At 37.5% G+C, this 27924-nt stretch overlaps 1 protein-coding gene across 1 annotated transcript in view; it reads left to right on the top strand.

Moving 5' to 3' along the window:
• Positions 1-27924, top strand: part of LOC133517023 (proton-coupled zinc antiporter SLC30A1) — a 38961-nt gene that overhangs the window by 4028 nt on the left and 7009 nt on the right. Inside the window, exons 2-7 of the mRNA XM_061850130.1 lie at positions 9846-10062; positions 17949-18127; positions 18574-18647; positions 22851-22961; positions 23135-23257; positions 23542-23717. Of these exons, the coding sequence (XP_061706114.1) occupies positions 9874-10062; positions 17949-18127; positions 18574-18647; positions 22851-22961; positions 23135-23257; positions 23542-23717 (852 nt within the window). The 5' untranslated portion in view covers positions 9846-9873. The remainder of the gene's footprint in view (positions 1-9845; positions 10063-17948; positions 18128-18573; positions 18648-22850; positions 22962-23134; positions 23258-23541; positions 23718-27924) is intronic.

Raw genomic sequence — 27924 nt, 5'->3', positions numbered from 1 at the left:
AATTAAGAAAAATGTTTTAACCTCCTTAGACCCCGCACACAGTCTTTTGTACATATCCAACTAGGTACTTATTATGAACTACTTTAGGGTAATGACTAAATTAAAAACCCCTTACGCCAAAAATGCCTGTAATGTAGATGTATCACTTTGAAAAAGGGCTGATTCTCTTCAAATTGCTGGATCGATTTCTATCAAACTTAGCTAAGAACCACCGCAAGGAAACTCGCTTTCACGTAAAGAACCGCCTCGAAATCGATTCATCCGTGAAAGAGCTACGATGCCACAGACAGACAGATAGACTGACAAACATTGGCGTCAAACATACGAGTATAACACTCCTCTTTTTGCGTTGGGGGTTAAAAAAGAGTTCCCAATTAAAAATCAAAACAACCGCTTCTGTATCTCAAAAGGAGGTGTAAAACAAAATAATATGCTCACATATTTTAGCTCACAGTCACATTGGAGGACCTTCCATTTAAGATAGCTCCGGGGTTACAGTACACAATCAGTCACATATGTAGAAAACTACTCGAACAACATTAGGTACCCTCCTTAACTTCTCGTTCGGTGGGTATATATAGCGCTCGCGACCTATTTGAGCTCAATCATACATACATATCTAATACCTACTCAAAAAAACATTACCCTCCTTTCTTCGCTTGTTGGGTAAAAATAGATGCTAGCGAATAGCGCTCGAATTCTCTCGGGACTCCATCTTACGATGTTAAAAATTCTATTTAGCTGAACCTAAACGAAGATAGGTACTTTTCGTGCTTTTATATAAAGATATGTTTAACAAAAATGTAAACTATACTTAGGTCTAGATTAAGAGAAGAAACTGTAAAAATATTTTTCGTATGACCGTTTGTTTCATATTTAAATAAAAATAAAAGTTTCTAGATAGTCTTGAATCGTAAAGCGGTGGTGGCCGAGTGAATATGACGTCCGAGGTTTCTATCCGGAGGTTGCGGGTTCATATTCTAGCTCGTACCAATGGGTTTTCCGAACTTGTGTACGGAATATCATTTCATATTTACTTCTATTTTCGGTGAAATAATATATCGCAAATCGCAAAGTCAAAGGTGTACGTGAAGTCCCCAATCGGTATTGGGTCTATGTGGGGACTATAGCTCAAGCCATCTGACGCAGGACAGGAGGCCTGTGCCCAGCAGTGGGACGTCTATAAGCTGATTACTGATTAGGTATATACTCGTATAATATCAGCATCATAATTTTAGTTGTCGACAAATTTTTAAGCCCATTTTTAAGACGGCACCAACAAATTGAAAAAGTCTCTAACCGGCTGGCTTGTGCTTCTTATGCTTTAAAGATCCTATCCAGGTTTATTTATCTTTCCTTATTTCAGTCACATGCATAAACTTACAGCTAAGGATGTCAAAGCGCTTATGCGGTAGAGACATACATAAGTAAAGCCTGACCAGTAATATATGATCACGCGCCGTATTGCGGAATTTCACGGGAACTATATTTTTCATACTAAACTGAAATGTCACCCTTTACAAGAGAATAACAGCGCCCCCTTGACAATGATCATATATTTCTGGCCGGGCTTTAGGTACCTACATTGAGAATTAAACATAACATAAGAACGAATGTATGCTATATTGATAGAGCTAGTGACTCTCTAAGAATGGTTTACTAAGTATGCACACTTTAAAAACATTATGAGATATTAAGTAGGTATACTATAAGTCTGGGGTAAGGGTACAAACGTACAAGTTGTGCTCATAAAACAGAAGAAAGCTCTAGGTTTCTTCCAGGACGTTCACGTGTACCTGACACACATATACGTCTATAGATAATTATTATTTGTTTTAGAAGGGGTTTTCAAAGTTGTTTAATTGCTCGTGCTTAATATTGATTCCAAAATTGAACCACAAGCGTAGCGAGTGGTTCGAAAGGTGTTATCTTGAGCGTCGCAAGGGTTAAACAAACTTTGCCACCTAGTGAAACACAAAATTTTTCACCACAGGCAAATTTTTCACGCGAGGCAAATACTAACTAAAATGCAATACCAAAAAAATCTAACCAAATGACATACAAATGAAATAAATAAATAAATATTATTCTCAATCATCATTTAAAAGCCAATTCTACTAGCTAATATAAAGAAACAAGTTTAGTCAACATTTGCATCTGATTACTTTGCCCCACATGTGTATAAAATGCAACATTCTCATTTCATTCGTTTTTGAAGAATCAAGAGCGCCTTTGCCAGTTGGTGCGGTGAAAAAAGGCTTAGTATTGATTTTATATGCGCTAGCAAGTCTAGCAACTGATATGTCGGTGGCAAGCCAAATTTTAAAAGCGCCAACGCACTGTCGAACTCAATGCTGTCCGGTAAGAAGAAAAGAAAGCTGTCTATTCGTTGTTTGGATACCTTCTAACTTATTGACCGATATTGTAAATACTTTGTTAAGTATAGCAATAATATTGATGCTGACTGTACTCGTCCATGCTCACAGAGAAAATACTTTTCCACTTCTAAATATTTTCTATTCTCCATGTTTTTTAGTACCTACGTTATTGACACAGTGAAAAGGTTTAAGTATTTTTTTTTCAAAATTTGATAAACAAAAAAATGTTGTTCAAAAATGCGAAACCTATAGGTAAACCTAGAATATATCATGCTGAAGCGATCGACGTCAAAATCAAAGTGATTTGTTAAGATTAAGTTAGTGGAAACTGTTTTTTTCCGAAATGGAATTTCTTAAATTCTTCTTCCCTCTTAAGTCATTACCACAATTATTACAATTATTAGTATTATTACAATGGTCTTAAAGCGCCATGGCACTTAAGTCATTTATGTCAATTTCCGCCATTTTGAACATTGTTCAAAAAACGTGACGACGGAAAACTTATATTTAACCTGTTCACTTAATTTCACGGGAATCGGTAAAGAATTGCGACCTATAGATGAGAACATCCGGACATACGAAAGCAGTTTGCCCGAGTCAAAAGGGAGACCTTCGCTAACGCTTCGGTCAATTACACCAAATAAAGCATGAAGTTTCGTCCTCCATTAGAAGTATAAAACAAAAAAAATTTTTCATCCAGAACGTAAAGCATCGAAACGAAACAAGCTTGTTGAATGGACGTGCGTTTTATATGTACTCGTACTAACTATTCGAATCGCTACTCGAGCGTATTCAGCAGTCCAATGTTCAAGCGAACCAATAGGTAGGTAAGTTATTGTTTTGTTCTCCAATATTCCGCAAGCTCTTATTGTGACGGATCTACAATTCTACAATAACACTGAGCGTTTGTCGCGACTCCGCCGAACATGCAATAGGAACACACGGTCAGAGGTCGAGCACAATTACCGGAGGCAGACCATTATTTAATCTCAAGTACCATGTTCCTTTGATGTTAAATAAAAATATGCGACATAAGTAAAACATTTTATTTACAATAACAATATACGTAATGGTTATATACAGAGGATTACTATAACTAGCTTAAATCTAAAATAGGCCTTTGAGGCATTGTACCAAGGATGCTGGCGGCATTTCCTCGTTGTATTGTAAATACTGATACGTTGTGCCAGGAAGCCGCCAGCTCTTTGGTCACCAGTTACGTCAACCAGACGCTTCGTGATTTCTGCAAAAAAACTTGTACGCGCTGGGACCCCATAGACCTAGAGTTCTAACGCCAAATGTTACGAAATGGTATTCTTAGTCTCTACCGAAGCTCTTATATTTATTACGTTTCAAAATTTCGGCACTTTCCGCCGCTCCGTCCGCTTTTTACAAGCTTTTATTTAACTTGCCCTGTTAGTATGTATGGGTCAAATCTTGCAAGTTATATTTGACCCACTTCCCGGTTTCCGATGAAGCTGAAAATTGGCATACATATGTAATTCGGGTGATAATGCAATATTATGGTACCATCAAGCTGATCTGATGACGGAGACAGGAGGTAGCTATAGACAACAACGCAACCTAATTGTGTTTGGGGTTGTTAGAATTGTCTCGATGAGTATTAGTTGCCTGTGGAAAGAAAAGTACAGTCAGCGATAAAAGCTTGTACCAAAAATGATATTTTTGCCAAAAACTTATTACATTAGTCCGTTGGAGGAGGGACGGTGCCAGTGTGTCTACGCAGGTAGCATTACACACTAACATCCGTCCCAAACTCCAAGGAATGCGACATGTAGGTACATACATCAATTTTATCAACCGATATCGAGATTAGTTCGTTAGACTACATCAAGTAGACCTACGAGTAGGTACCTGTACCTTGGAGCCACTCAAACTGAACGTCCCGTTTAGTATCCTTGAACCAGTATACTTATGAGGGTCGATTTTACCAAACCACCATTTAAATACGTTTGCTAAATTGTATATGGGATTTCATAGTTCACTGCTGAGTGGTGTGGTTGGTGCACTGACCGTAAATAATTCACTATTACTAGCCGATTTGACCAAACGGAAAGTCGCCTTACCCGAGATCGCCGATTAAATATATGAAAAGTGTATAAGAGTTTATTTCCATAAAATGCGTTATTTATTATATTAGATTGGGATTCTATTTTCAGCGATATAATGTGGGCCTAGACTAACACCAAAATTGATTTAACTGGGGGTATATGTAGTTTGTCGATTGAAACCTTGATGTTGAGGCACAATATAATTGTATTATTTAAAAATTCACATTATAAAAATAAGTCCATAACTTGTTTTAAGGTATTTACGTAAATTTGAATAACAAGTTTTAGGATTATTTTTGGAATAGGCAATAGGCATCCATTAATAAAAACAAAGTCATTAGTTAAATAGGGCCTATAAAATGACGCTTAAATTATTGCTCCATTTCCTATTTTGGTTAGTTGTCGGTTTGTTTACCAAATATAATCCGGTCCTATGCTTACGTATACTGGTTCGTTACTTTTTGATAACTATTAGTGTGTTTATCTTAAGGGTATCGTAACGGAAGCAGAGGCTTAAATATCCACATTATGTGAGTAATAATATTAGAAACGCATTTAGAAATTACGCTTCATACCTATACCTTAACATAAAGCGCCCACGAGAAACCCAAAAGGTGAAAAATAGAGATACTGCTTGTAAAAATACACACTGTGATACCTTACTGGATTCGGAATGATATCTAGAAAAATGTATTCGAAGCGTTTATTAGCACATCAAAAATTACAATAGTACTTATAGATTGTTAACCAAGTGATGAAAGGCACTCATCTCCGCCGAGGTAGTTTGGCGCTCGAACGCAATGAGTGAATGCCAATAGTCCGAGGCTGAAATGATGCTTTTCACCCGAATTAAACACTCTACATTTTATTTACATTTTATGGAAAGGGGAGTTAAATATCAGAATGGACATTCTATAACAAATCCATTTAATAACCACATTTCAATAACTTATCGTAAAACATATGTAAAAATCGTTCTTGGAAAGTGAAATGCTCTAGAACACTTTTAGAAAAACAATGACCCTCTTTCAGAGCACGAGAAATCAAAAAGTAGTAAACAATTAAAGATGAAAAAATATATAAAAACGTACTATAGTACTTACTTTGTGTTGTACTTATTATTTTTTAAGTTAACATTAAAATTTAAAATCAACGTAATGTTGTAAAACAATAAAATATAAAAAAAAAATATATTTGTTCTTTGATGTTTGATTTGTTGTTTGATCTTGTTAAGTATATAAGAAGGACTCCACGAAGCGAAATATCTTACGCCAAATATTCTTTTTTAGGGTTCCGTAGTCAACTAGGAACCCTTATAGTTTCGCCATGTCCGTCTGTCTGTCTGTCCGAGGCTTTGCTCCGTGGTCGTTAGTGCTAGAAAGCTGAAATTTGGCATGGATATATAAATCAATAAAACCGACAAAGTCGTACAATAAAATCTAAAAATTTAATTTTTTTTAGGGTACCTCCCCTACACGTAAAGTGGGGGTGAAATTTTTTTTTCGCTTCAACCCTAGAGTGTGGGGTAATGTTGGAAAGGTCTTTCAAAACTAATAAGGGTTTTCAAGAAACATTTTTTGATAAAGTGAATATATTCGGAGATAATCGCTCTGAAAGAAAAAATAAATGTGTCCCCCCACCCTAACTTTTGAACCATAGGTCCAAAAAATATGAAAAAAATCGTGGAAGTAGAGCTTAAGAAAGACATTAAATGAAAACTATAGCGGACATGATCAGTTTAGCTGTTTTTGAGTTATCGCAAAAAGTTTTCCCTTCATAGTAAAAAGACTTACTTTAATTAGGTACTGATTATGCAAATTTGCCTATTTGTTTAACTCGGGTGAAAGGTACCGTTTCATCCCTTGGTTAACAATTTACTATACTTTAAGCTCCAGTTTAGCTTATTGTGACGGAAGAGTAACTACGGAACCCTACACTGAGCGTGGCCCGACATGCTCTTGGCCGGTTTTGTACAATGAAGACGATCGTAAGGGATTTTTTTAGATAACAATTGCCTTTTTTAAAATTGTTTTGCATAATATAATTATGTACATATATAACTTTGCAATTTTTTATGTGGTTATTAGGGCTTCTAATACCGAGAGCCGTCTTTTTTAGGCCATTTTTACAACCGGTTTTTTTTAAATGAGAAATGTACAGTATAAACATAAACCCTCTGTATCCATTAATATGTTTATATTTGACTACATCAAGAAGATCACTACTCGTCAGCCGCATCAAAGTAGGACTCTCATTGAATAATTATTGAAATACGTATCTCATAAGATAAATATCTGACAATGAATATTGGGACCGTGCGAAGTGCGTGGTGGGGGTAAGTAAAGCGATCCCAGCGCATAAGGTGGTAAAAATTTGAACTAACTGCGTATAGCGTCTTTAACATTTCGTACAATTATATGGCTCGAAATGAAACTTTGATTTAGGATTACTCCTGAAATATTCATTTAAATTGTATGGTGTAAGGGACCATTGTAATCTGTATGAAATGCTTAATATAACTAACGTATTTATTTTGATAATTGTTAATAATGTATCCATGTAAATAGCTTTGCAAATGCCACATATTACGTGATCTTTTTCTAGAAGTTAAGAATGGATATAGTAAGTTATCCTTAAAAGATAGACATTTCACATCGCGGACTTTTTTGTAGACCTATGAATGAGAAACAACCCCACCATACATTGTGTTGTTATAGCTCAAACGGATTAGGCAGCGTTTTCGATTAAAGCTCCTAGCCAGCGTGATTTTTTCCGACAACATCGTTATATTTCAAACAATTTACACAAAACCTTAACAAGTTATATACTTAAGCCTTCCTCAAGAATCACTCTATTGATAGATGAAAGTCGTATGAAAATCCGTTCAGTAGTTTTTAGTTTTGGAGTAGTTTTATAAGATGTAGTGAATTGACGTTTTCCCCTAGAATTGCGGACACTAGGTTGCGTGACAGTCGTGCACGCTCCCAATTTCTAGAAATTATGGTAGTAATATGAATATAATTAATTCTTAAATATCGGCAGATAAGGCAAACAGTGAGAAAAGATCAAGGAACATTATTAACAGAGTTTAAAATCCGCTGTTAGAAGAAATCTCTTATTCTTCTTTTTACGTAAAACGTGACTGCGAACTTTACCCATTTCGCTTAAAATCGGGAGCTATGAAACATTTTCAAGGTTTAAGAAATATTTGATCGCGTGACAATGACATATTACGTCATAAAACTTGGATGACCGCCGCCGTGTTTTAATACGCATGTGATGATTTCCTGACACATTTTACTTAAAAAGTAACTAAATCCATGAAATAGAACCTATAAATGTTTTCTTTGTTTTATTACAATATGTATTGTGTTTCATAAAGTATTCAAGCAAGGGCATTGTATTATTTCTATACATTTCTTTGCCACGCTTTTTACCACCTAATAGGATAAACATGTAAAGTGTTATTATCGGTATTCCGAAAGGTCCGGTATTTGAAAGCCCGACCGATTTGCTAATAAACTCTTCGAAAACATTTTTTCTAGACATCATTCCGAATCCTATTAGTTATCGCACTATTTTTAGGAGCAATATCTCTATTTTTTTACAATTTTGAACTTGTTGAACTAACTAAGTACAGTGTATCCCGGATTAATTCCTGATTAGGACTGGATTCGACCTCGTTCCGAATTGAGTGACAGCTTATCAATATAATATCTAGGTACTTTGCCAGTCGCGACTCACGGTCCCACACGCTGCGTCGGCGCCGCTCCCGCTCTTTATAGCAAATAACCGTTAGCAGACGTGCCATAACCAGACCAACTTTCGATCATAACTGGGACGTCGTGAACTATCGACAAATTTGACTTATAAGCACTCAGGTGCTTTTATAACCGGTTTTGATGTCGCTTTGACCCACACTGGGTCAATCGAACATTGAACTTTAATTCAAGTACTTAGATGTTTATGCGTAAGGTATTCGCATACATTCATTTGCACTTTCCCACGCTCTGGCTCCGCTCCGACACGTCATTTTCTATGACGGCTGATCGGTAATCACGTGGTGCTTTCCATAGAAAACGAAACGCCGGAAGCTCCGGCCCAATGTAAATGAAAACATGTTATTGTAGACACGTCAATAAACAACTTATTGATATCGAAACTATTTGTGATGGAGTTTTACAAAAGTTAATAGGTACATTTTATAAGGACTAACATTAGAAGAATCATCACTTAACTTTTGACATTTATTTTGACTTTCTTATGACTACTAGTATGTATGACAACCCAGCCTAATGAAGCGATGGTCCTGGGTTCGAATCCCGGTAAGGGGATTTATTTGTGTGATTAGCACAGATATTTGTTTCAGAGTCATGGGTGTTTTCTATGTTTTTAAGTATATTTATATATTATGTACACTAATTAATAATCAAATAACATAGTATATAGTTTAAATTACCATAAAAAAAAATAAACTAAAAACTAAAATATAAACAAATCAAGTATTCTATTTATTGACAATAACAATATACATAATGGATATATACAGATGATTACTATAACTAGCTTATATCTAAAATAGGCCCTTGAGGCATTGTACCAAGGATGCTGGCGGCATTTCCTCGTTGTATCGCAATACTGATACGTTGTGCGAGGAAGCCGCCAGCTCTTCGGTCACCAGTTACGTCAACCAAACGTTTCGCGATTTCTCCAAAAAACTTGTGCGCGCTGGGACCCCATGGACCTAGAGTTTCAACGCCAAATATAAAAGATTTTAAAATAAACTTAGAAATAAAAATGCTCGCCAGGTCACCTTCATGCATTATGGTACCCAAAAGGCTGGCAGCGTTACCTTTTTGGATGGCCAGGCTTATTGTCTGGCCGAGGTAGCGGCCAGCCCTCTGGTCACCAGAGGTGTCTGTAAAGCGCTGGGATATTTCCTTGAAAATTATTTATATATTATATATATCGTTGTCAGAGTACCCACAACACAAGCTTTCTTGAGCTTTCTGTGGGGCTTAGTCAATTTGTGTAAGAATGTCAAAGCGAAGGTACAAGTTAATCAAGTCTGTCTATTTATACTAAAATTGCTGCACGCTGAACCGATTTAGATGAAGATAGTTTGAGGCCAGGAGAAGGACATAGGGTATTTTATCAATCATCATCATCCCACATAAACGAAGTTGCGGGCAGAAGCTAGTATACAATCATTTGTATTTTTCTTCCGTAAATCAATATCCATGGAGGAAAATTGAGGCTATGTTTGTATGGTCAAGCAGGTCACAAAGCGTTTTTAGATCTTCCTCAGATGTTTCTTTGTCACCGACGCCACTAGAGAATATCTCGGCATTTTAAAGCAAAGTAGAAAGTTACAATATATTGTTCTTCTTTACAGAAGAAGATTACAACTTCGCGTCTGTACAATGGCGATGAAAGAATGGCTACAACGGCTGCCCCCGCCGCGCTCGCTGCTCGCGCTGCTGCTGGCCACGGCCGGCTTCAGCGGGCGGCTGTTCGCCTCGCACGTTACCAACTCGCCCACACTCGTCGTCGACACCTGCCATGCGCTGTGCCGCCTGGTGGGGCTCATTACCACGCTTATCGCCTACAAGGTATGTTGTCTGCTGAGGTTCAGCGGGTGGCTGGTTCACCTCTTACGTCGCCAACTCGCCCACGCTCGTCGTCGACACCTGCCACGCGCTGTACCGCCTGGTAGGGCTCATCACCACACTTGTCGCCTACAAGGTACGTTGTCTGCTGGGCTTCAACGGGCGACTATTTGCCTCCCTTGTCACCAACTCACTCACGCTCGGCATCGACACCTGCTACGCGCTGTGCCACCTGGTCGGGCTCGTCACCATGCTCAACGCCTTCAAGGTTCTTTATGACCTCCTAGCCTATTATATTATAGCTTGTAGTCGTTAGTGACCCTGCATAATGGAGCAGGAGGGCCCGGGTTCGAATCCCAGGATTCGCATTTGAAGGGCATTTATTTGTGTGTTTATCCCAAATATTTGTTCCTGAGTTATGGATGTTTTCTATGTAAATAAGTATTTATGCATAACTATATATTATATAACGGCTGTGCTCTGTGTAAACTGTAGGCTGCACCCCTCAAACTGACCAACATTTGTACAGCTACTTTTATCATGCGTCTATCAAAAAGGCACTAAGTACCCCCAAAATTTCTTGCAAAACAAGCCTACATGTCCAATAGGGTTGTTTCCAATTTTTAAACGCTTTTATTACGTTCTATATTAACAAAAAGTTGCCCTCAAATTCAACTTATATACTAAAAACGGCTTTAAATATGTTAAATTAACAAAATATATTTTGACAGATGCTTTCACTTGCTTTGAAAATTGTGTGACGTCATAGTTTACGGTTTGACAGATAACTACATACACACGTAGAAGATACGAACTGTCAACTGACATTTGTTGTTTATCGCCTAACTGTCAACAGTGTCAATCCGAGAGTTGTGACTTCATCAGAATCTTCAATGACGTTTCGAATTTGGTCACGTGACGTGTGCCAAAAGATATTTTAAATTATATATTTACAAAAATATGGTCATTACAGGTCCCCTAAAAGTAGTTTAACATGTTCTTATAATCCAAAATAATTTATTGGGATACAATTCTGCCCTAAGATTTGTAGATGGAAACAACCCTATTACTATAATCAAAGTACGCCTGGCAACACTGACGCAATGTACCTATTGCGAATTTTGTTATGTTTAAGGCATGACAAGCAACGTCAATTACAATGATAATGGCGTACATTAAAGATAATATATATCTAATTTGTATGAAAAATAGGAAGTCTAAAGACTCCATAAATAGTATTTCGCCCCGAACCAAGAACTCGCGGGTCGCCAAAAAGATATACTCGTATCATTTGAATTCACCTACTTCGGCGGCAAAGGATCGAAAACAGCGCGCAATTTATTGCAAGGTCTGTTGAGCCTTAACTAATAAATTTATGTCACCATGGAGATTAAAATTAACTGTATCTGTGGTATGCCGTGTATCTTGTCAAATATCAAATACCTATATTATGTTTATTTTATTTCGTTTTTATCATGCTAATTATTAGAGATGCAACGAATAGTGGCTTGGCCGAATACGGAGTAACGAATATCCGGCAGAGCCATCGGCCGAATATTCGGTTAGAAATTTTACCTAAACAAGTAAATATGAACGCGCGCGTGCGTGCGCTTTGCAAGTTGCAACTTGTTTTTCGCTGTAGGCAGCAGTCATTGATAGAAATTGCGCTATTCTGCACGCAGTGCGTATTGAAATGTTGACATTGTGGTGTGATAGTTTCGTCGTGTGCGTAAAATTTATTATTTTGTATTGTTTTTCTCATGTTTTTGTTCTATCTATGAATAAAAAGGTAGTCTGAAGGATTATACTGATCTTAATAATTGATTACTTGTAGTTTGTTACTTTTTCACCTCTCGTTTACCGTTCTCTACGTGTTAACGTACTATTCGGTATTCGGCCGAATAGTGAAATTGTGGCCGAATAGGCCGACTACCGAATAGTGGCCTAATATTCGTTGCATCTCTACCAATTATTTTAAAATCGCAAAGTCACAACAACAATATTATAAATGTGTAAACAGAGCACTTTCATTTGATACCAAACTCGACTATTTTACTTTCTTACAAATGACTGGACCAGAATAGCAAGACCCCTCGCAAATAGTTTTTTTGCCTTCTAGGCTCTTTTAGCTCCATATATCCTTGATCTATCCTGCTCATAATTTAATGACTAAAATATAATGCCCTCACTTACAGGTTTACCCAATTTCATTTAAATTAGAACCAATTTACTTAAGTAAGTTATTGTCCATCAATCTATCCTCTGATAGTTCATCTTAAAAACATCGAAATGCCAGGGCGTGCCCCTAGCCAGCCGTGTGTTCCAACTTAAATGTAAGAACTTCGCTTCGCTTTGCTCGCTCGTTCGATTAGGTATATATATGTCGCAGTCGGATCGTATAATCCGCCGTATTACATTATGGCTAGATGTGGTCAAGAACAGGGCTGTTTTGAAATGCGGCGGTTTAACGATTAGCCGGATTGAATGCGGCTGAATGAAAATCCGCCGTAATATATTCGGCGCCAAACGTTCTTCAAATTCGAAATTCGCCTCTCATTGACATAGAAACGGAAGTTGTTATTTTTATGTTTTTTTTTTTAATTGAAATAGGTTTTGCCCAGCATTGTTATGGTAACCTATGAGTTTTAGATGATTTGGAATGAAAATTATCGAATTACCATTTTTTTTTAAATATAAATGTATGGAGCAGGAACAAGAAATCATTATCACTCAAAAACCGCTAAACAAACCGTAATATCCTCGCAGGTGGTTATACTACGAATTATTTGTGATTTTTTGGCATACTACCTACATATACCCGTCACGGGTGCGGTTTTCTTTTTAATCATTAATCACACTAATCTATAATCAATAAGCACAAAAAACCACCTGCGAGGATATTACGGGTTGTTTAGCGGTTCTTGAGTAATAATGATTTCTTGTTCCTGCTCCATACATTTATTTTGAAAAAATATTTTTTTTATTTTGAATATTTCATTCCAAATCGTCTAAAATTCATAGGTTATCATAACAATGCTGCAGCGGTATCATGCGGCGGTATCATGGTCGCATTTTTATCACTTGTCATGTCACGCGTCCCTTACGCACTTACATACTTGTTAGAACGTGACAGGCATGGTGACAAATGATAAAGAGCCGACCATGTTAGCCCTGACAGTCGCATTTTTATCACCTGTCATGTCATGCGTCACTATCGCACTTACATACTTGTTAGAACGTGACAGGCATGGTGACAAATGATAAAGACCCGACCATCTTAGCCTTACTGGGCAAAACCTAATTCAATAAAAAAAAAAACATAAAAATAACTTCGGTTTCTATGTCAATGAGAACCGAATTTCAGCCCACAGTGTGACGCTTCCTGACCACAACATTTTTTTATTTAGTAGGTACCTATATAGTAACTATGATCAATTGATCATTCTTGATTAGCAAGGAATATCGTTAGTATCTGTTAGCATTTTCTTATTCTTATTGACGAACGTGTCACAATGACAACCTGGCTAATTGTTGAACCGCCGCCTTTCAAACGGCCCTGTTTTTGATAACAGCTAGCCATAATATAATACGGCGGATTATACAATCCGACTGCGACATATATTTAATTTACCCGCTGGCTCCAGTTTTGCTCTTGTGCACTATTTTTTATCAACTAAGTATTTCTCAGATGGAGCACAAAACATACTAAGAAATGGCGTACCCACGTCTAAGTCAGCTGAGTCCCCTATAATAACGCCACGGCTTAGATATGGACACAATTTGTTCGTGCGTACACGCTTTCACTAACGCCGAATCTTACTTATCTAGAAAACTCTCTATCGTACCTACTTGAAAATATTCGAGGCTTTCGAGCGAAAGAGACGCAGATAACAAACATTGAATTTCCGATGTTTGCGATAGCAATTAGATTAAAACAAAGTGAATGCAAGCAAGGTCTGATGTTTAATGCCTATCGCCATAAATAATTGTACCTAATATATTTTTCTGTTTGACATAGGCTTCTATTTACGCGTACATTTACAATACTCGTGTTGATAACTACTCAGGTATTTTAGGTACTTAGGTAAGTACTTGTTTATCGTCAACGACTTCAAAGCACTTAGCTCCTGCTGCGTAATTATTTTACAATTACCAATATAATTTATATGATGATGTGTTGCCGCAACGATCAAAAAAGGCATAGCGGGTATGACATAATTGCTCGCATTTAGTAACAAAGCATAAAGTATTGAATGAGCCATTGTTTCAATCGAGGCGACCGATTGGCTCTGGTCAGTGGAAGGTACCTACGTAGGGTACCCTCATCCACTACCATTGCACATAATTTACAAAATATTTTGCCAAGCACAAAAGGATAGAAATGCTTGTTATGTATTTTATATTATTACAAAGACGTTTTCCGGAAAAAATGCCTCTAACTGCTAACTGAACCCGAAGGTAACCAAACCTACATAATAAGGATAAGGGCCTATTCGACTCCACCATTTGTAGGGTTTCATAGTCACCTAGAAATCCTTATAAAAATAAAATAAATAAAATATATTTATTTCAGACTCATAGAATCCATATCTTGTTAGTCTCACTTAAACTCGGAATCCTATAAACTAATTGTTAGTAAATTTATAACAAATTAAAACTATAAGTTAAATAACACTATGTATTCCCCACCTTTTTTGCACTCCATGTTACAATGTTGACCTAATGTTTTGCCATATCCGTCTGTTAATCCGTCCGCGGCTTTGCTCCGTGATCGTTAGTGCTAGAAAGCTGCAATTTGGCATGAATACATTAATCATGCATGGCGACAGAACGGTAAAATAGATCGTTGGATAGGTCTTTCAAAACAAGTAAGGGTCTCCAAAAACCATTTTTTGTTAAAGTAAATATTTTCGGAAATATTCGCTACGAAAGAAAAAAAATATGTGCCCCCCGCCTCTAACTTTTGAACCATGGGTCCAAAAAATAGGAAAAAAGTCGTGACACAAAAACTAAATAAATACTCTCAATGAAAACTATAGCGAATATGATCGGTTCAGCCGTTTTTGAGTAATTGCGAAAAATCTTCTCTGCTTACTATAAATAGTCTCTTATGCTTGTAATATACATGATACTTGATAATAGTCCCCGTTTGACCTGTTCTGACAGAATGGTAACTACGAAACCCTACACTGAGCTAGGCCCGACATGCTCTTGGCCAATTTATCTATATAAAAAAAAAATTACGATGTTTGTTGACAATGTTTTCGAAATCGCGGTGCTCCTTAAGCTCTGGTTTCCTAGGATAGCGGTGCCGTCATATATTACAGCGACCGTAATATTAAGAACGCAAAAATAATGTTACTTCAATCACCAGTGATCGGAACTATGGGAGTAAAACTTTAACAAAACTTGTTAAGCGGACATAAAATAGTGCATACAGCCCTAAAAATATTCATGTCCATAGGGATAGGAATAGTATAGTACTTACAGCCATAAAAATATTTACATTCATAGATATTCGAATATTTTTAAGGCTATAAGCACTCTTTTTACGTCCGCTTGATAAGTTTTGTTAAAGTTTTACTCCCATAGTTCCGATCACTGTCAATCACCGCCCTCTAGGAAACCGCGCCAATTGAAAAAAAAAGCAAAACCAAAAGAACTGAAGTTCATTTTTTTTTTAAAGGGAACCGCCTTAATAAAACCATCATCATCATATAAGCTTATCATCATATATCTTTTATCGCCCACTGCTGAGCATAGGCCTCTCTTCCAGTACGCCACTTGCCCCAGTCCTGAGCTAATCGTATCCAGAAGTGACCCGCAATTTTCCGAATGTCGTCCACCCAACGAGCCAACGGACGCCAGGGGCTTCTTTCATCCTAAAGCGGCCACCATTCCGTTAACATTTAGTCCACCTGCCATCACTCTGCCTAGCAACATGTCCCGCCCAACTTTATTTTAGGTTGGTAATAATGACGCAACCCACGTCTAGCAGAAGGAGATCTCCAGGAGAATTCAGCTGGGTTGGGCGGCATTTAATAAATTAGCGGACATCCTGAGACAGGCTAACATTCCACAATGCCTGAAATCTCACCTCTTCAATCAATGTGTCCTGCCCACCATGACCTACGGTGCCGAGACGTGGACGCTCAACAAGGAGCCTGTGCATAAAATCCGTGTAGCACAGAGAGCCATGGAGCGCGCCATGCTCGGTATCAAGCTTCAAGATCGAGTAAGGAATGTCGATATTCATAAAACCAACCCACTGAAACGTATAAAATAATTTTTATATACCCCACCCGTATCCTTGTCCAGTCTCTATCCCGTGGTAAAGCAATTTTCTGCCAAAAAGTAATTAATATCTAATAATAAGAAAATTAATAACTATCCTGGTAATTACTTAGTTTTTGAAGTCGGTTCCAAACCAAAATTGTACACGATGAAGAACTCTGCGCTTACTTGCATAAAAAAGACATAGTTTACTCATTAATTTAGTTCTTGCACTACTACTACCTATAACTACTCGTATTATTTTTTTCTGTTTGGCAGCACGAATGTTTTTGTTGGTTTGGCACCGCCTTCAAAAACTAAGTAATTACCAGGATGGTTATTAATTTTCTTATTATTAGGTATTGATTACTTTTTGAGTAAAGCGGTGGTGGCCGAGTGGATATGACGTCCGACTTTCAATCCGGAGGTCGCGGGTTCAAATCCTGGCCACCAATGAGTTTTTCGGAACTTATGTACGAAATATCATTTGATATTTACCACTAGCTTTTCGGTGAAGGAAAAGATCGGGAGGAAACCTGCATACATCTGCGAAGAAATTCAAAGGTGTATGTGAAGTCCCCAATCCGCATTAGGCTAGCGTGGGGACTATAGCCCGAGCCCTCTCGCACATGAGAGGAGGCCTGTGCCCAGCAGTGGGACGTATATAGGCTGAATTATTATTATTGATAACTTTTTGGCAGAACATTGCTCTACGACGGGATAGGGACTGGACAAGGATACGGGTGGGGTATATAAAAAATATTTTGTACTTTTTCAGTGGGTTGGTTTTTTAAAGGCGGTTCATTAAAAAAAAAAAACAGTTCTTTTGGTTTTCCTTTTTTTTCAATTGGCGCAGTTCCCTTTTTTAAAAAAGATATGAAAGTAAGTAATTGTGGTTTGGTTTTTTTTAACTTTTTAGTGATCGGTACCCCTAGTGTAAATATTTTCGACAGCGAAACGTTACGTACGCGTTTGCGTTAAGTGTCATTTTGTATGAGATTTTTGACTTTCCAAAACGTCCCGCTTGGCGCGCTGTTCAAAAACCCATACAAAATGAGACTTAACGCAAACGCGTACGTCAAGTTTCGCTATCGACAAAATTTACACTAGGGGCACTGTACTTCATTTATTTTACGTTTTGAGTTTATTTATAGTTTATGTTCTCCAGGAAACCGTTGAAATATAGACACAAAATTTCAACTAAATCGGTTTCACCAAATCAGATGATATGCCGATAACAGCGCCACCTACCGGGTCCAATTGTTTTTTTAGACCATCCATGTATACATTCACCAGAATATAACGATATTTTTTCTGAATACCGCATCAAAATTGGTTCAGGCAAAAGCGAGATAATCGCGGACAAATATACTACATACAGACAAACTTACGGGTCAAACTGAGAACCTCCTTTTTTTAAAGCCGTTAATTACGGAAAATAATAAATATAAAGCTCCACCGGCGTCCCATTTGGCCCCTGGAACGTCTTTCTAACTTAGGAAATGAGTTAAAATAGCTCTGTGCGGAATATTCCATGGGTGATATAAAATTGTCGCAGCCCCCCTGTTTAAAATCGACTGTTGGTAGGAAAATAACGTTTGAGTTTACATTGTCAGTTCTCGCGCGCCGACGAGAACGCCGGGCGTGAGGGCAAGCTGCGCAACACGTTCGGCTGGGCGCGCATCGAGGTGGTGGGCCGGCTGTCCGTGCACGTGCTCTTCGCCTCCTTCGCGTTCGCGCTTGTCGTCAACGCGCTGCAGCTTGGCGTGCACTCCTCGCACGTGCAGCCGCCGAGGTACGAACCATCCTTCTTGTACATATTTTATTATGGGTCGTACACTCACGCAAAGACAAATCATCTGTTCCCGACAGATAGGGTTAATGGTGCTAACTTCTAACTCGTACACTGAGAGAGAACCCTGAAATGTTAAACTTAAGAAAGGATTTTTGAATATTCAACTCGTAACTATAGGGGGTGAAAAGAGGGATAACATTTTTTACTTCTACACGGACGAAAATCACTAGCTATTAGCTATAAACCAGGCATAAAACCGAAAGGAGCGGGGTCGCACCGCAGCCATAGCAAATTAACTTGGGAGCGTCAGTGCGTAGTGATTTTAGTGAACGATAGTCATATATGCACTTTCTAGTGTGCAAGTGAATGAGCTACTAACATAACCATAAGATACAATAAATAAATAATAATAATAAATAAATAATAAAATGTGGATTTGTACTTAGGTTTCCGCGCGTCATTGTCGCCACCGCTGTCATTGGACTACTGCTGCATGCGTTGAACTACATGCTTCTTGCCGGTGAGTTTTTAAGCTCGTCTTTCACTGAGCCCCTTTACCGGTACAGGTGGGGTTATAGATGCAAGTTTAAAGCGTTAGTGTCCAGCGGTAGGACGTAGGACGTCCAACTTTCTTGTAGCTTGTACGAAAATCTCCGTGGGGAGATCTGCAAACATACTCGTCGCGGAGAAATCCAAAGGTGTGAAGTCCCAACCCGCTTCTCGAGAGGGGGGGGGGGGGGTCGTAACCCAATCCCTCCCTGGAGAGCTACAAGCAAAATATAAGTGATATTGACTAATAATATTGACGGCTATCGGTATTATACCAACACCGGCGGATTATTGACTTACGCTTGAGATAAGTCTAATGCCGATATCTTTCCAGTTGCCAACAAAATAACAATGATAAGCGTTGTCTCGAGGGCAACTTAAATGTTTGTTCATTGTAGCTGAGAGGCAAAGGGCCAGTTATTGCTCAGGCTAAAGTTCATCCGTCAAGGTATATATTACAGAACGAAGATTTTTTTTTTATTGGTATTAACTCTGCAACTAGGCGAAATCCAGAAAAATATATATGACATTTTAGTCTTTACAAGAGATCAGGAATACATTGTTAAAATCTTTCAGGTTCCTCGTGCGTGTTACACTGTGTATAGATGCAGTTACCGGTCTAAACTTAAAACTATCATTACTAGGCAACTCAGGTAGGTAGGTAGAACGACCCTGCAAAAACAAAGAAAATTTTTACAAGTTTAGTATACTCGAGAGCAATTGAAAAGATATCTTTGTATAAAAATCTTATGAAAAGTGACCAGTTTTTATTGCTATAGAGCAACTCTAGAGTATAAACGGACTACTTGTTTTCTTTTACCTACCTACCGACCTAATCTAATCTTAACGTTTCGCGGTGGAAGCGCAATAGGTAGGCTTTTTAGGGCTCTGTGGCCAAAATGGCGTAAGTCCGTAGACTCCGACGTGACTCCAACCACGCTAAATCTACATCACAAATATTTTTACCACTTCAGCTCGTAGAGGCTCTCTTTATTCTTCAAAAACTGATGACACACATGCATTTTATCCAGGGTTCGAAAGAATATTTATCAATTATAGTTATCTTGATAATTATCGCGATAATTATAGTAATTTTTATGTCTGATAATTATCGATTTGGTAATAACCTAAAATTTATAAAATGCGGTATGTAAGATGATTATCTTATATTTAAAAGGTCAGTTTTTATTTGTGCTTAGCAAAACCGCCCCAATCATATTTTTGAATTATCAAAGAATTCAAAGAAAATAATAGAACCACCGATATTTATCGGATAGTTATCGGAAAATTATCGCTATAATTATCAAGACAAATCAAAGTGTTCTTGAAAAAGCGCAGCTGCCCAGTCTTGCCGCTCTTCTAAAACAGAGACGCTTGCGGTGGCTGGGGCATGTGCACCGGATGGAACCCTCTAGAATACCTCGACGTGTCTTGCTTGGTCCAGTTGCGTATGCTAAAACGAACGTTGGAAGACCGATGCTGAGCTGACCGATCGGCCTCCAGTCACTAAACCCGTTGTCTAAACAACAATGCTTAAATCGTCTGCAATAGACGCAAGGGCAAGGATGATGATGAATTATTAAGACTATAATTATCTGGATAATTTTGAACCCTGATTTTATCCTCATGAGTGGCAAAATATCTAATACCTAAGACACAAATTTTGAATGATTTCCTTATGTTGGCTGGTAGAATTGACTTTTACCTACGTTGGGTTTAAGATCGCCATATCCAGATATCCGAAATATCCGGATATCCGTCAAATATAAGATCCGGATCCAGCGCCTCATAGGATCCGGATATTTCATACCTCACGGATCCAATAATTATGGTCATCGACCTATAGCAGAAATAATTTTCTAATTAAATTTATGAATGCTTTCGTACATTTTAACATCAATTTTTTTAAATATCTTAATTTATGTTATTTTATTCAAATACCACAACACACCAAGGTCACGTCACCCAATAACTTCATAAAATAATTACGAATGTTGCTTAAACTAAACAGTAGCAACAGTTTAAAACTAGCTACCTGGATACCTCCTGACTAGAAAAAGCGTAAATATTCTTATGTTTAAAGTAATTATTATAAGCCCTGGAATAATGTGAACTGGCACTGGAATATACTCATTCCAGTGAGTATTCCAGTCCAGTGACAATATTCATATTCATAGATTGATGGTCTACTTTTTGATTGCAGCTTGCCCAATCCAGTTCTACTGGAATAGTGTAGACAGCCAATCCAGTGCTGGATTAAACGTTTATTAAGTAGTGAAAACGTATTGTTGTTTTTGGTAATAGTCTCCATAAATTCACTGGAGGTTCCATGCTTTCTGCTGGATGGGACCATACCTCCATACTAAATCTAGCTAAGGAGCCGCACTATAACTTTGGTCACTGTTTTGTAGTAACTAACAGTATTTCTATCAGTTTTATACATACATATATTAATGGAAGTACAAAGAAAAGTACAAAAAGTAGGCTTCTTTAGTTTAATTTTATCAAATTGGTAGTTACTTATATAAAAATTAAACATATCTTTGAAAAATTTGTCATCAAAGGAGTAAATGTCATTTTTACTCCATTTTCATATAATTTTGTGAATTTAACTTACTTTTTTAACTAAAAATAGTCCTTTTTTGACCGAATCCTTATAGAACGTAAACTTTTTGTTTAAATGCAGATCCGTATTATCCGAATTATCCGGACACCCGGAACCGTCAAATTTTAATAGGTATCCGAAATATCCGGATCCGATAAATTGGCGGATCTTGCAAACCCAGGTATCATGATTTTGAATGATATATATTTAATAGCGTTAATTTGAATTTGATATGGAGTGTTTTTCCTCGCGTTGGTGCGGTAAAATACTGTTGGATTCACTCGGTAGCAAAGTTTGTTTAAACCTTGAGAATTGAAACCATCGCAACGCTCAAGATTCCATTTTTCGAATCACTACGCTCATGGTTCAGGTTTCAAACCTTTCGCTTGCTCGGATATCTGGGGGCACGCTAGTGCCCCCGCCAAGACGAGCAAAGCGAAGCGCAAGGGCAATACGCTACCTACATTTTCTCGAAGCGCTTCGTCGGTTTTTTGAACCCTCATAACATATTAAGCATAAAAAACTCAATTGCATAGCTCTCATACTTTAAATTTTATTCATATCTAAAAAAGCGGCAAAGAGCGAGTCGGACTCGCCCATGAAGGCTTCCGTACCATTTATGACGTATTAAAAAAACTATTTACTAGATCTCGTTCAAACCAATTTTCGGTGGAAGTTTACATGGTAATGTATATCATATTTATATATTATCATTCTCTTATTTTAGAAGTTACAGGGGGGGGACACATTTTAACACATTTTACCACTTTGGAAGTTTCTCTCGCGCAAACTGTTCAGTTTAGAAAAAAATATATTAGAAACCTCAATATCATTTTTGAAGACCTATCCATAGATACCCCACACGTGTGAGTTTGATGAAAAAACAATTTTGAGTTTCAGTTCTAAGTATGGGGAACCCCCAAAAAAAGGGGTTGAAGTTTGTATCGGGACTCAGTTAAAAAGCATAGGTATTGTATAAAAGGATACGTATTTCAAGGTTTTTAATAGTAATTCACCCCCAACTCTTCAAATTAGGGGATGGATAAATGTCATAAGCAAATTACAAAATATACAACCGAATTGAGAACCTCCTCCTTTTGAAATCATGAAGTCGGTTAAAAAAGAAGTGAAATCCCATCAAAAACATTTTCATGTAAAATGTGGCCAAGACGAAACCATAAGGCTCGCACTGTCAAAAAGTTATCAGATCTCTTGTAGAGCCAAGCTTCTAACTCTACAAAACCTATCGATAATACCTATCGTGTTCTGATTCTGATTAGGAAAAAGTAGAAGAAAACAATTTTTGACGCGAAAAAAAGTTTCATTTCTCATGCTCTGAAAAAGAGTCATTGTTGCTCTAAAAAGTGTGCAGTATTTGGATTTCGAAATCATTACGAAAAAATGAAAATTTTTGCTTTTCACATCTACCTATATGAGCGTCCATTTAATCTAAGTAAATACACTTTTTTATTGGTTTTGACGTACATTCACTGCCGTCAACGCGTACGTGCGTTTACTTTCATACTTGTGCAGGCCAACGCTGAAAGTTGTTAATTGCGATTGGCACAGGTCGCGAGTTGAGCTACAGCCGGCGCCTAAGCATGACGGAGAGCGGCGGCGTGGTGCTGAAGCAGGGCGTCGGCGAGCCAGTCCTCGCACATGCGCCCACTGACATCGCTAGTAAGTGCTGATACTAGATAACATTAACAAATCGCCAACCAAAATTGAGCCAACCGTCAAGTTTACACAGAACGCTATCGAATGGATTCGACTACCCAGACCCGTTTAATACGAAAGGACGGATGAGTTATGATGTGCTGTTCCCCTTAATCCTAATAATCCTCTTTTTGCAGGCAGTTTGTTCGTGATGGGCGCCGGGCTCACGTTGGAGTGGGAGGGATATGCGGCAGGCATCGTTGACCCCGCACTCTCTGCTATCGCCGCCATTGTGCTTGTTTGCTTCAACTATCCTTTCAGTAAGACTCATTTGTTGTACAACTCTTATAGTCTATCAAATTCGTCTGTGTAATTCATATTTTGCAGTAAACACTCAAGTTATTAGTGTTTTACGCACAATCCTAGGCTTTCATCCCGTTATTTAAAACAACTTCGGCAGGTCAACTATTACCAAATCTGTAGGCATTAGTTTTTTTCGGAAACAACTGCCAGCTGCAAGTTTCGTTAACTCAGCGGGGAATCTTATATTTATATTTTTCGTCAGTTGTGTAAATGAAGATTAAAAAAATCCTGGTTGTTTTAGTGCGTTCAGCGGGCATGATCCTATTACAAACCGTGCCAGAGGGGCTGGGCGCATGCGAGCTGAAGGCGGCGGCACTGCGCGTGCCCGGCGTACTGGCCATCCACGAGCTGCACGTGTGGCAGCTGCACCGCGACCACGTCGTGGCCACCGCGCACGTCGCCTACTCCTCGACAAAGGTGAGTCCCGTCCCGTCTTTGGGTCCTCAATCGAACTCCTTTGACACACGACGCCTGCTCCTTGTCTTGATAAACCAAGCGCGCTAACAGCAACAACCTGTGTTTTAGGATTCCGTTGTCAACTAGGAACAGTAGGAATCGATCCAGCCGTTTTTGATTTAGTACAAAAGTCTTCCCTTCCGTACAAAGCGCGGCGAAGGTACTCCCTTATGCTTGTAATGTGCATGATACTTACTAATATCCCCCGCTTAGACTAATCTGACAGAATTGTAACTACGGAACCCTACACTGAGCATGGCCCGACATGCTCTTGGCCGGTTTTTTAAACCAACTGACCGATTTATCCAAGCTTCGTCGTATTCATGTCACAGTAGTAGGTACCGAAAGAGCATTTATGAGAAAAGAAACTGCTTTCTCGTTGCTTCATCTGATTCGCGTTGGACACGTTACTTAGAGTAGGGTAGGTAGGAACCAAACCTGGCCGGACCGGATCAATTGCTGCCTTATCGCACCTAGTAAGACCCACTACCTCTATAACGATGAGCAGCGCTGTGCAACTATAGTATACACGGTTTTTTTTTTAAACTTCGTTAACTTCGGGGTATTATATATGAAAACTTAATTGCATAGTATAATTTTAATTTCATTTTCATTTATTTTAATTTACTTTTTAGTTACTACACTTTTAGTTCTTACGTAAGATCACAAAGATGCGAAAATTTTAGATTTTACTTTGAAAAAGCATGGGCATCCACACGAGTGCAAAGGAGTGATTTATACAAAATAATAATAATAAGTAATACAGTACCAGTAGTACCTTTGTACGTACAAATAAAGCTCCCAAACATGTTATTTAAAAATAAATACTTAAATTATTTTTACTTACTACAGAGGAGAGGTCGGCCTATTCTTATTTTTCTGATGTGCCGGGGTTTTTCTGGTGTTCGGGTGATGTGTGATGTGTCGGGAGAGGTAAAATACTGGCAAAAATCGTCTTACGTAACGTAATTAATGAATGACGCCTTAGTAGCGTTGATCCTATGAAGTGTGGAATAAAAGGAGGAAAATCTCTATGTATGAAAAGTGTCCATTAAAAAACATTAAATAGGCGGCGCCACAATACACCGAAATAAAATTTCACAGACCTAGTATTTATATAGATGTGCTATTCGCGTGCGCCCGTGAGGGACAGAACATACGGAATGCAACAAAATTAAAAACACGTTTTAACATTCTTGACAACATACCACAAACAACCTACGTAATTTGGTCGGGTTATTTGTTGCCCCTCCTCCCATTTAATCTCTATATTATTATACCTCTATAGTTCATGTAATCCATGCAAAGAGTAGTATAATATAGGTATAGGACAAAGAGAGCCCTCTCGTAGAACTTTTGTGTATCCATTTTGAAGCGCCATCTGTAATTCTTAATCTAAAGCATTAACGTCAATATTACCTACCTATATCTACCTGTAGGGCCTGTTTACACATTGATTAATGTTTAGTGCGAGTTTATATATTTGCTACAAATGCATAAACTCACACCAAATATTAATTAATATGTAAACAGGATCATATATAATTTGTTATAGGTATCAAAAGTTTTGCTCTTCCAGTACCCATTAAGAAACAACTTTATTATAATATTTACTTGATGTAAAATATATTGGCAAACAGATATTGTACTCGTAAAGACATGTAAGTACGAGTAAGTAGTACAATACAGTGTTATACAAAGTACGATTTTAACAAGTAAATTATAATAAAGTAGCTAGTTAATTACAGAAAGGCAAAATTTCGTTCGGGGATTCGCGGTAGGCCCTCAGATAACAGATAAAGTGTAGCCAACATGGATGCGGGGAAACCATATAAAAAAAAAAAACTTGTGTTAAGTGAAATAGATGGCGCAATTTTTTCGAATAAAGAGCTTTACAGGCGACTGTCTCGCCCCTGAATCCATGAGCCTACCTAGCGCCACCGGAGAGATTAGAAACTATTATTTAAAGCTGAAAGGTGGTCACGGTCACCCGTTCACGAGTATACGCGTCATACTCGTGAACGGGTACTGTTTGTGGAGACTGGTCTGTTTAAGCTAACTTTATTTTTGTGTATAATAACAGTGAGACACCGCATTCGGTTCTCGTATGTTTCTTTTATCCTAATGAATGTTTTAATTATACTGAATTTTTAATCTTAGAGACTCTATACATCTCTAAGGATAATTTAATAAAAATCATTTAGTTCTGACATTTAGAGATATTTAGGTACACCTCTTAATAATTTTAGAATTTATTTTTGTACCTGTTTTTTTTTATATATATAATTCGACATTTAGAGACTTTATACATCTCTAAGTAATAATATTATTTTACTTACTATTTCTTTAAACAATAATACTTTATTTTGCATTAATATTTCAAATGAATTGTATTTTATAATTGTTGATGTGCTTGTTTTTGCTTGTATGTAAATTTCATGTTGATGTGTAAAAGTGCCCTTGTGGCCTATTGGCTGAATAAATATTGATGATGTTGATGATGATGATGACTGTTGCAATAGTTCTGCCATAAGAGATTTTCCTCCTTTTAATTCCACTCTCCATAGTTGGTGCACCAAACAATTGAAAACTATGACACAATCAATGATATTTCGAATATCTATCGTCCCGGTAGCAAATGTTTTTGCGTTTAGTAGCAAATGTTTAAAGCCGTACTAAACACTAATCAATATGTAAACAGGCCCTAAGGTACTTATAATATAAGGTAGGTCTTTGTGAACCCCATTATCATTGATTATCTCCAACTTAGTTAATTAGAATACCAGTTTCTTTCAGAAAGTTACTTAAGTTTAAAAATTCACTCTTGAAATAAACGGACTTAAAAAAACATCGTGTGGAAGCATCCACAAAATATACATAGGTATTACAAAATCCTGTAATCAGCCAGGACAACTAAAAGGTAGTCTTACCAAGCTAACTCATCATGCTATTTACAATGACGAAGTGTAAAAATGACACCATTACTATCAAATTTGTATGAAAATGTGGCGGTTATAACTCTGTCACTTTGTTCTATTCAAGTCGTTGCAAAGTTAGCTTAGACGGACTCTATAAGATCGTTTGAGTTTTTCTCATCTCTTTTTCTCAAATAATTTCCATATAATTATATGATAAATTATAATCTTGCTTTGCTTGCTATATGACGATACAAAGCAAGATCATAAAATCATAATTTATATATCGTCATATAGCAAGCAAAGCAAGATTATAATTTATCGTATTTATATGGAAATTATTTGAGCTCTCGGCCTTCCTCCTGCCATTCAACGCTTCAGTAGCGTAAAAATTGTAATGCAAAACAAAAACTCCTTTATGTTCAAAATTAAGCATGTAAAAGATCTCATTATTTCACTTGTATTCCGGATAATTGAACAGAACTGTAAATTGACGCGGTTGAAACCAAAACGAATGCATTTTGCATGCCTTGTGAAGACCACCAACCAACCTGGCAGATATCATAATCGTTACCATACAGACTTTAGGTCTATTATTGTTTGAATATATTTAGATTAGGTACACTAAATGTAAAGTAAATTAAATTGTACCCGGTTTAATAACTAAAGCCTGACAGGATTCTATTTAGTCTTAGGTGCGGTCGTTTAGGCTCATGAAATACGGCGTGTCGTGAACAAAAGATTTCCTTTGTCAGGATTGACCCTTAGAATCCAAGGATGGATTTAAGAAGTGGAGCCACCAAGATTTTTGATGTAAATTTTCAGGGGGGAGGCGGCTCTCAACATTATTGTGTATATCATTTCAGCTACTAGGCCTAGTTTAGTATCGTTTTGGTATAAATCGGGAATGCTGAAATCGTTAATGGTATTGTATTGACACCATTCTAAAGTAAATACATATAAAATATGTATATAAAAAACTTTTTTTTTCATTCCTTTTCTCGCTTAAACCGCTAAAACAATTTAGTTAAAATTTGGTATATAGTTTGGGTCTCAAGGAAGAAGATAGGGTAAATTTTATCCAAAAAAAGCCCCCTTCAAAGTGAAAAGGAAGGTGTAGGTTTGTGTGAGGAATCAATAACCGCTGGACCGATTTAGATTAAATCTACGTCTACATCTTTGATTTGGCTCTACTTCTTTAACACGTTCACTGCGGCTCAAAATATTGCTAACTTTCAATTAGTGCTGTAAGA

The sequence above is a fragment of the Cydia pomonella genome, chromosome 4, assembly GCF_033807575.1.
Source record: "Cydia pomonella isolate Wapato2018A chromosome 4, ilCydPomo1, whole genome shotgun sequence".
NCBI lineage: Eukaryota > Metazoa > Arthropoda > Insecta > Lepidoptera > Tortricidae > Cydia > Cydia pomonella.
This window is presented reverse-complemented; position numbering and strand designations above follow the sequence as displayed.